The sequence below is a fragment of the Cimex lectularius genome, unplaced genomic scaffold (assembly GCF_000648675.2).
Source record: "Cimex lectularius strain Harlan isolate CLEC.00 unplaced genomic scaffold, Clec_2.1 scaffold173, whole genome shotgun sequence".
Lineage (NCBI taxonomy): Eukaryota > Metazoa > Arthropoda > Insecta > Hemiptera > Cimicidae > Cimex > Cimex lectularius.
This window is the reverse complement of record NW_019392800.1, coordinates 316,704-327,080: the sequence shown is the minus strand read 5'-3', so window position 1 is coordinate 327,080 and position 10,377 is coordinate 316,704. Positions and strand designations below refer to the sequence as shown.

At 32.7% G+C, this 10,377-nt stretch overlaps 1 protein-coding gene across 1 annotated transcript; it reads right to left on the bottom strand.

Moving 5' to 3' along the window:
* Nucleotides 1-220: 220 nt before the first annotated feature.
* LOC106666662 (ubiquitin carboxyl-terminal hydrolase 22-like) lies at nucleotides 221-6,313 on the bottom strand. Its single transcript, XM_014394008.2, has 9 exons — nucleotides 5,818-6,313; nucleotides 3,041-3,173; nucleotides 2,466-2,678; nucleotides 1,669-1,838; nucleotides 1,132-1,376; nucleotides 856-1,066; nucleotides 617-777; nucleotides 404-556; nucleotides 221-346 (listed from the first exon to the last, which is right to left on the bottom strand). The coding sequence occupies exons 1-9, from the start codon at nucleotides 5,932-5,934 to the stop codon at nucleotides 304-306; spliced, it is 1,446 nt and encodes a 481-aa protein (XP_014249494.1). The 5' UTR covers nucleotides 5,935-6,313; the 3' UTR covers nucleotides 221-303.
* Between the last annotated feature and the right edge of the window lie 4,064 nt (nucleotides 6,314-10,377).

Genomic DNA, 10,377 nt, shown 5'->3' with positions numbered 1-10,377 from the left:
TGGCTGGATGTATAAAACCGGCCCACACCTGAGTTTCATGATTCTTGATGCCTGCCGGTTATTTATTGTAAATCACAAAAGTTGGAATTGCGAGAAGTGATAGGCTCAACTCTGTATGTGGGTATGTATGTACATCCATCTGCAGATATGAGCTTAAATAAATCAGTAATAATTAAACAAAACTTAAGGTAAAGGAAAGAAAACAAAATAAAACAAATTCTTTTTCTTACAAAAATTTAATTTATAAATATAAATAGACGCAGAATCAGAGCAAAGTTGAGGTAGTTCATTTTTATAACTTTTTTAATTATAAAAGAGAACAGTCTTGTGATAAAATAAGATGTACCTAGAAAAAAATAAATAAAATACAAATAATACTTTATTAAATATGCATTAATTTTACCCTTGACGAGCCATAACGTCTTCTACTTTTATTGGAATGACATCATCATCACTGCATTTAAACCATGTGTGCCTGGTGTGTCGAATGTAAGCAAAATAATGTCCAGAATTTAAATTAACACCATTATGTTCTACAACAGCATACAATGTATACCTGCAATAATTTAGGTTTTAAAATTGCTTCAAGTAAATTATCAAACAAACATAATATTACGTGTTATCATAAATATCATCTTTTTTGTTTGCAGAAGATTCTTGGCTATAATGTCTTCTATTCCTGTAGCCCGAAACAAAAGGTGACATATTAAGTTCCATCGGAAATGAAATATACAAAGAATTTTTCAGGTGACATTTTTTATCCACCTGTGTAAATCGCTGTGTGCACATAAAATAAATAAAAAGTTAGTATTTTTTTTTAATTTTTCATAAATCAACATTAATTAATGATCATACTTTCAAATGTATAACAATTACTAAGGGCAAAACTTGAAAAGTCAATTGTTTAGTGGTGCACTCATAACTTTTACATGTGTTACACTCAATTTTAACTCCCAGAATTTCTTCACGTGTGAAATTTTTTAAACAATCAAATAAATCTGATGCAGGGGTGTCTGGTATGTCTAAAGATATATCCCGGAAGGGATCAACTTTAGTAGATATATTTCTGTAAAGAATTATATGAGTTAATATCACAAAAATGTGAATTATTCAAAGAGATGTACTACTCACCCACAAGACTTGCAAACCACATCCGACTGCATCTTGCCATTGAAAAGTATGTGAACAATACAATTGCATACCCCCTCGTTGGCAGAATTAACAGGGCATGCAAATTTCTGGAGCAAGTTCATAGCGGTTGTAAAAAATTCGTGAGCATCTTTTTGTTCGTTTCCTTCAAGATTTTTATCACTTCTCCAGACAAGATAAAAAACCTCATGTGGAATCACCAGAGATGAGATTTCTTCAGAATAATACTGAAAATTAAAAAATTAAAAATCAGTACAGTAAATTAATTCTGTAAGTTGATAACAAATTTAATTTATAGGAAATTATATGATACTGAGAATAAAACAGGTTTCAGAGAGATCAGAATTCAGATTCTACAGAAAATTATTTGTACAAATAAAAGTTATTATTTTTCAAATTTATGCTGACAATATAAACATTTCTTATTTCATTATTCTCTTCAGTCTGAAATTTATATTAAATACACAAATTCAATCTGAAAATTATATTAAATAAATACACCTGATATTGTATACTTACTTCTTGGAAAAGGCGAGAAACTGGGCAGTAAAAACATTCACCATTTTTCGTAGACAAACATTTGTGCTTTTCAGTAAAGAAATAATCTCTTAAAATAGGAGTGTGAAACAGTGCCTGCATAATACAGTTCAAATAACATGAGCTTCCAAAATTAATCATCCCTCGAATGCCTAAAAGCAAAACAGACTACACTGTAAAAAAAAGTTTAACTTATCAGTCGAAAAATAAGATATAAGCAATTGTTTTATCCTTAGATTTTTTTCTTACTCAGAACTGAATCCTTCAGTTAGCATTTAAGCTTTTTCAATGATTATAGTTCAAATTTGACTGACTTCACGTATGCACTTATAGTATATGACTAGTATTAATTGAAATTCTAACCTGTTCTGTCATTCAGAAGTCAAACAATGGTAAAACCTTACATAAAAAGATTAATTAATTGAAAGTAGTAATTTGGTCAAGAGACCACTGAATATAATGGATTATACCTATTGTATTTATTAAAACAAAAAAAGAATTTGTGTAGTATATTTATTTTAATTATGTCCCTAAATAATTTTACAATTCATTTGTTTATTAATATCTGACTAAACATAACACTAGCACTTATCAGGTAAAAAATTTGAATAACAATCTTTTGTAAACTACGTCATTGTTTCAAAATATTCTCTTATTCTCTCGTCATTTTCAATTACTGACAGAATTGTTATATACAATCTCAATGTTGCTCTATTTGGTCAGAGGAAAATTCAAAGGAATTGAAAATAATTTACTAACGGATGATATACACTGTTTACCTATCTGCGAATGCGCCTCGAGTTTAATTCTTTTAGGATGTTCTTGTAGTAGTTTATTTTCAAAATTTGATGGTCTCCAAGGGGGTGATTTCGGTATTGCAGAATTGATACCCATACTCCTTTTATGTTTAGTGGCTATAATTTCAATATCTCTATCGTAGACATAATCACCGCATGAAAAACAAAAGACATTGCCATTTGACAATTCTACAGCTAGAAGAACAAAGGTGGAAAGAAAGCATAAATTAAAAACATTGTTTTATTTTATATTTTTCTAAACCAGTATACTGGAGTTATTAGTTTTGTCTATATTTGACACCTGGTAAGAAGTGGATTCATACTACTTTTATTAAATACTCTTTAGACTATATTCATTCTGAATTATCCGATTTTTATATTTGTCAAATCATAAACATAAAAATTTGTGAACATTAACAACACAAAAATGTAACTTGCTGTATGTAGGTGTCAACAATAAACTCAAATTTCACCTTGACTTAAAATCAATAAAAATAAATAAACACTTGGCAATTTTTTGTGTACAATAAATTCAGTGGAGCAGAAAGTATACATACTAAGAGCATGAGCAGTTTTTGTGAAGTGCAGGGTCGCATGTTTGTTATAACATCCCATATAAACGCAATGCATACAGGCAAGAAGTCTACAAACATTATTAAATGATTCGCAGTCGAAGCATGTGGCTAAAACCTAAAAATGAAAGATAAATAACATTAAAAGCTGGAACTCAGTAATAATTGAGTTTATTAAGCTAAATCAAATTGAAAAACAAGATTAAAAGAAAGTGGCAGTGTCAGAGGGCAGGATAGGGAGAGGTCTCTCATATCAAGAGCACTGAGAAGGATCCTCCTCACCCGATTAAGAATAGGCCATACAAGGTTGACACATGGACACTAACTTTTGGGCCAAAGCACACATATGTCAAACATGTAGAGAAAGGTTGCTTGATGTGTTCCTCTTAATTGAAGGGTGCAATACCTTGGCTCCCTGTTGAGAGAACGTAGGAATGCCACCCAACATAGAACTGTGCTCAGCATGGCAGCAAGAATTTCAGTCCCCTGATTTTTGGAGGAAACAAGATTGTTTTATTGCATATAGTACTGATATATTTATGTCCATAGTGTGTGTTGAGAGTGAATGTATTTGTACGCTACGGTACTTATTTCAGAAGTATTTATAAACAATAAATATTTAGGGTTGAAAAGAGAACTCACAACACTTTGCTTCTTTTTACATTACATTTTATTTTAGGGTAATAATTTTCCTCTCTTGCTACAGTTTCCCTACTGATCACCAAGATGGCAGCATCATCTAAATTCATAAAAATAAAGACAAATGCCTGAACAATATTTATTGGAGAGGGCCAATGATAGAATATTGAGTACCCAACCATCCTTAATTAGAGTGGTTATATAACAATGTGTACAGGGTGATGGAGAATATTAAGTACCCACCACCCTAACTGAGTGAATGTTAATTAAATAGGAAAGAGTGTATTTAAGAGTGAGTGAGAGTTGATTTAGGAACTTTATTCACTGGGAGGTGTCTAGGTGTCGATAGCCTCTAGAACCCAACCATGGTAGCTGGACAGATAAGAGCGAGGTATGACCCCAGACTGCCAACACCCGCGGTGGGATGATTCTCAAGGCTGGTCTGTTAGTAATTTATTGTAAATTACAAAAGCTGGAATTGCCGGCGTATTGCAAGAAGCTCTGTGGGTATTTATGTATCTATTTATGTAGTCTTATATTGTGTATAGTTGCTTTATGTAATAAATGCTTTTTTGTTACATACCTTCCAAGATTGAATGTATTAGTATGTTGTCAGAATTGTACGTATATCAATCAATTCCTTCAGCCTAAATGAATGGTGTGTAAGAAAAATGCATTGAAGGATGAGTGTAAATGTATATTTAGGTTTAAAACTTCAGCAATGGGGGCTGAAACAACCTAGTTGTCGATAGACTCTTAACATAACTTTAACGAGTAAATATTTGATTTTATATATCAGAGATGTCCTGTAAGTAACTGTATCTTTTTTCGAAGCTTTCTTTTAAGCCTTCCTCGAGTATCTACATACAATAAGGACTCTACAAACCACATCCCTGATCTCTAAAATTAAATTGTTAATCATCACTGGTCGATAATTCTCCATGTGATTCAATGAGTAAGACTGATAAATCCAAGATCTAACATGATTTAGAAATAATGCTTGGTTCTAGAGTCCAAGTAGGTTCCATAGTTGTCTTTTTTGTTTTATGTGTACGTTCCATGTAAGTATACTGTCCAAGCAGAAACCAAGTGGAATTGGTTGGATTGAAAGATTACTGTGGGCAAGTACTTCTAACTGTGAACGTCACATGCTGGATCTTTTGTGAGGTCTAGGGGCTCCTGGATTGTTTTTGCTGCAAGGATAGGGTCAGAATGTGAAGAGAGGATTGCGGTGTCGTCCCATAGGGGTCATAAATTTCAAGAAAAGTAAACCGACAGGTAAAATTCCAATTAGATAGAATGGACAGATTGATATTTCTTCTTTGGCTGACACTGCCATCTAACTGAAATTTATCTTTACATTTGTATTTTGTTCGTTTTGTTTTAACAACATGGTAAGCTTCAGTTTATTGTAGAATAACTTTTATTTCTTGTTTTAAAAAAAATCAATTTCCATTATCCGTGAACTCTAAAATTAAAAAAGAGTAAAATAATTAGAATTTACTCGGTTCCAACTGACATTCTACATACCTTTTAAACATGGATTTGTAGAAATTATTTATCTAGCAATATGACTACAATTTCAAAGGCATTGTAAATTTTTTTTATGTGCTAACAAATAGATGAGGTCATTTTCCGCCCTATACGAGTTTTCCTTCTATGACGCGCAGTTGTTTAAACTGCAGTTATTTGAGCGTCTCGATCTGATAATTGACTCTCTGATTTTATTTGTATATTATATCGATACAACATACAATACACATATTTTATACACTACCACATACAAAGAAGTCTGGTCTTATTCACTCCCCCAGAGTACTGGATATTCCTCAGGGCGGATTAACAAACCCCTTCCTTTCAAGCTAATAAATTCCATTCATTCCAATAAATTAACATACAAACAACACCCAATACTAAGAGGAGTCTGGTCACATTCATTCCCCCAAAGCATCGTGCAATTAAAATATGTAAATATGAAATTTCGTGTCATTGCATAGTGCATTGAAGATGTTAAAATTCAAACTTATGAAAGGTGATAATGATGGGCTTAATAAATAAAAACAACATTACATAGTAATAGAAGAGGACAGAATTATGAAAGTTTATATAATATAAATAATAACCTGGTTATAATTTAATTGATCTGTTTTCCTTCTGGCTAAGAAGAAGCTGTGGATTGATTTGTAAGTTTGGAGACCGTTTATCTTCTTAAATTCCTTTATGTGCTCGCATTGATTCATCTTCCGATAAAAAATATAAAAACGTCCATTCACGAATTACAGCGCACATCCATATAAAGACTCACTATTTATATTTAAAAAAATTATAATAATAAATAAGAATTCTTCCTTTGACAGTCTTGAAAATATATTGCGAATTTGTAGGGGGTGAAAAAAAATCTGCATATACCTCACGGGGTAACTAATACGGATTTAAAAACTACAAACACGTTAGATTATTATTACGGGTTAAAATAATTATGACAAAACCGTTAAATGTTTCCCTTTTGGAAACCGAAACCCCCAGAATCGGAAGTACACAACACGACAGACCATAGATAATGAAATATGAAATATGAACTTGGTTGGACACTGGAAGATAGGAGGGCTGAATGACTGAAACCCCCTCCTCGACCGATGCCAACGCTATCAAAAACCCCAGGGAAATTAGCGGAATATTCAAAAATAAAACGGTTATTTGACAGAGGTTGGAAAGTCCGGATGAACCCTGGTCCGCATGTTCTCGCTATATTTTCTCCTCAGGCCCTTGACCCTTCTCCCCATTTTGCCCTTTATAGGATCTCAACAGTCTGCCAAATTGTAACAATCCTTCTGCACTACTACCACGGGAACTCAAACCGAAAATGGTCCATTGGCTATATACGACAGCAATAAGATTCAAAATAGCCAACCTATGCATTATTAATCTGGTTAACACCAAAACTCAACAAAAACAAACTATCCAAACATTAGGCAGCATACAAAGATTGGCAAACCTATGTATCACAGGAGCAATGAAAACAACCCCTCAATTATTGAGAGGTGCAATTATTGCACTAGAAACTCTGCTAAAACTACCTCCCTTGATAACATTTATACAAGGAGAAGATAGGAAAAGCTCATTTAGGCTTCAGAAACAATCAAACTGGATGTCAACTAAACACTTTGGGCCCACAACAATAATCAATAAAAAAATTGTAGAAACTTTATTAACAGTAATTCAATAAAAATATATGCATATGTTTATAATTAAAAATAAAAATAAAATAGATACGGCATGGTAAAAGCCATCTGTCAAGGTTGAGCAGATTATATATAAAAAAGATACATATAAGATTAGTTAGTTGTATAAGCTTCCCTTTAAAAGAAGGGATCAAATACATAACTGAAAATAGATACTCTGGGATCGAAGAGGCGACATTTTATTGTAGAATTGAGGAATTAATGAAAAGCAGAATCTAGAATACACAACCAAGAAATGAAACAAGTCCTCTACATCCCCAGAACCCCGCGCAGAACACATTGTTCATCCATCAACTCTCTCCATGATGTATGAGTGAAATAAAGTTCTCCTTGTAATTTAAAAATCCATTTTATTGGGTTGGAGACAATACTTTTGGACAGTCACCTAGAAGGCCACATACATTAAAGCCAGGGTTTAGTTAGATGAGGGTAGAGAAAAAATGGGTAGAAGAAGTGGCACAAAATGCGAAATCTTCTCGGCTAGCTCAACATACTCTGCCAATAACCAATAAAGTAGATAATTGACCATTCCAGAAAGGGATATTTAGAAGTGAATTATCAAACAGAGACATTTATGAGAGAGATCTGTCCAACTTTTAAACCAAAATGCATTTTTGTTTATCATTTCTATAGCAAATAACCTTGGAATACAAGAAGGTAGAATGTTTAACACTCTAAGGCAATTCTTGAACAGAACAGAATTTTATTTACAAATATATACATTATACATTATATAAAATGGTAAAGAGGAGTTTCTGTCTAGCGACACTTACCTCCAGCTAGTTAGAATATAATAAAATTTTTATTATTTACATTATTTTTTCTATCAAGGGAAAAGATTAGATTAGATTAGAAATTAGATTTTAAAAAACAGCTATTAGGCAATTCTTGAAGTGTAGCTTCAGAGTGTGAAGAAACAGAATATCCATCTCCGTCTCGAGATGTAGCATGTAATGAGGCATGGCAGAAGGTAGGCAAACACTTTCTTTATAAAGAAATACTAAATTCTCTCAAGTACCTCGTAAGCCTCGAAACCCCAAACTTGATCACCTTAGCAAGATATAGAGCGACAAATCGCTTGTAACACCTTATATTTACAAGGGAGGGGTAATTAGCTGCTGTTGAGGAAATTTGATCACACCCTACTAATTGCCGTTTTCACGAATGAAACCCTCTGCAATAAGTGTGGGATAAAAGAAAGACGGGTTAAGATAATGCCTAAACATTTTTATAATGGTATCAATAAAATCAGACACCCATTCTTAGAAAATGGGGAGTCACTACATGATCCTGGAAACACTCTTTACAGTTTCAACAGAGCAAGAAGAAGAATTCAGGAGAACATCAGGCATAATGATATGGTATACAGGTGGCTCCAAAACAAATGAAGGAACCAGATTGGTTGTTTTTTGTACAAGCGCAAAATATGAGTATTCAAACTCACTAGAGAAGTCACACATCAGTCATTCAAGCAGAAATACATGTCATCAATGCTTGTCCCTTAGAAAATCTTAAAAGAGGTTTCACTGTCATAAAACCCTCATAAGATCGGATAGTCAAGCAGCTATTAAAGCATTAGCATGTAAAAAATAACATCAAAACTAGTCAGTGAATGCATCCAAAATGTCCCAAACCTGGGAAAAACAATAACTTGATATCTTGGGTACCAGGACACAAAGAAATTTTGAGTAACAAAAGAGCAGACACACGGCCAGATGAGGATATGAAGACCATATCTAGGTCCTGAAGCTAATCTTTTGATAACAAAAACAAACGCAGAATCCCCTATCACAGAATGGATCTAAAAAAGACAAAAATGGAAGTCTAAGTTCAGTACACAGTAAACTTATGCTAAAACAACCCTCACTAAGACTGGCAAACCACTGCTTCAATTAGAGAGGTCTAAACTCAGAGATGTGATAATGCTATTAACCAGTCATAATCTGTAGGTTAATAGATATATACATGTAGAACCGGCACTGGGTTATTTATTGGGTCTGTCCACTCTTGCGGTCTTTTTGAAATAATACATCTTCAGTGAGAAACTGTCAAGGTTTAGTATGTGTTCACCGACTCCCAGAGCACCACCTGCCATCACCTTTACAAATAGATAACTGAAAATTTTGAAATACATAATGTTTATAAATTTTATAATATAGAATTAAAACTAAACGAATAAAATAAAAACAAACCAAATAACACAAAATTATATCTGTGTATGATATGGTACAAAGACACACACATTTTTAATTAGCAAAACTAATTACACACAAAATTATGGAGATATTTAAGTTGATTAAAAGATCAACGATAAAGATCAACTGTTGTAGGTAAAGTGTTAACACCGTTCATTAGTCTAGGTATGCTGGAGTGCTTAATGTAATTGGAAGAATGAGATTTTTTAGAGAAGATAAATTGCTGTCTGGTGTTAAGGAGAAAGTTAAAAAAAGGATATCATCATCAAAAAAAGGATAAGAAAAGGATATCAGGACAGTCAATATGATCATATATCAGTTTGTAGACAAAGAAGATATCAAAATTGAATCTAGAAGTGTACAGAGTTTCAAGTCCAGTTAGTTCATGCAGGCAATCTATGAAGTATCACCAAATGAGGCAAAGGAATGTTTCTGTACAGCCTCCAGTGCATCACTTATGGATTTCAAATGTCACATTCATAATCAAGAGGTCGTACAGGGGCCTTGTAAGTAAGCTGTAGGAATTACTGAAATTTACAGTAGTTTGATTAATAAATCAAAGGGTTTGATAACTCTGTTGATTATAGATTTAAATCTCAAAGCTATGATGAGTTAAGCCCAAAGATTATACAAAGTATTTTTCAGTATGTTAAAGTCTTTGATTGATCTTACAGATTATAGATTCTTAGATCGTTGCCAAATAGTAAAAAAATTAATATGTGGAAAGATTGTTTTTCCAAGACTCTCCGTTCAAAAGACTTTGAATTATCGATTTCTATTAACCGTCAATCCATTATTATTACACATACATACAGGATACTGTCTCTATGTATAGTAAACAGATCGCTACAAGAAATCATATTCACTTGGCTGGGACAGACTATGAATTTTAAAATGTGAACAAAAGTTTTTGTATCAATATGTTAGTGTACATAATGGAAACTGAACATTGTTTGTCCCTGTAAAATAGAATAGAATGTGCATTTTTCATAATTTGTTCTTGTGCAATGGATGGGAACGAGTAGTTTTTTTAAAGGTTTTTCTGTTATTAGCCTATTTAATTAATTGTCACAGCACCAGTTCCAACCTTGCCAGTCAATAAAAGTTGTCCCACAGTAATATTTTTGTGAAAACAATTTTAAATTTTTGATATAAGAAACAGCCTATTCTTAGTTTATAATTAATTTCTGCTATGGCAACAAAATCAAATTTACCATAAATTGACTTTGAGATGACTTTCCATTGT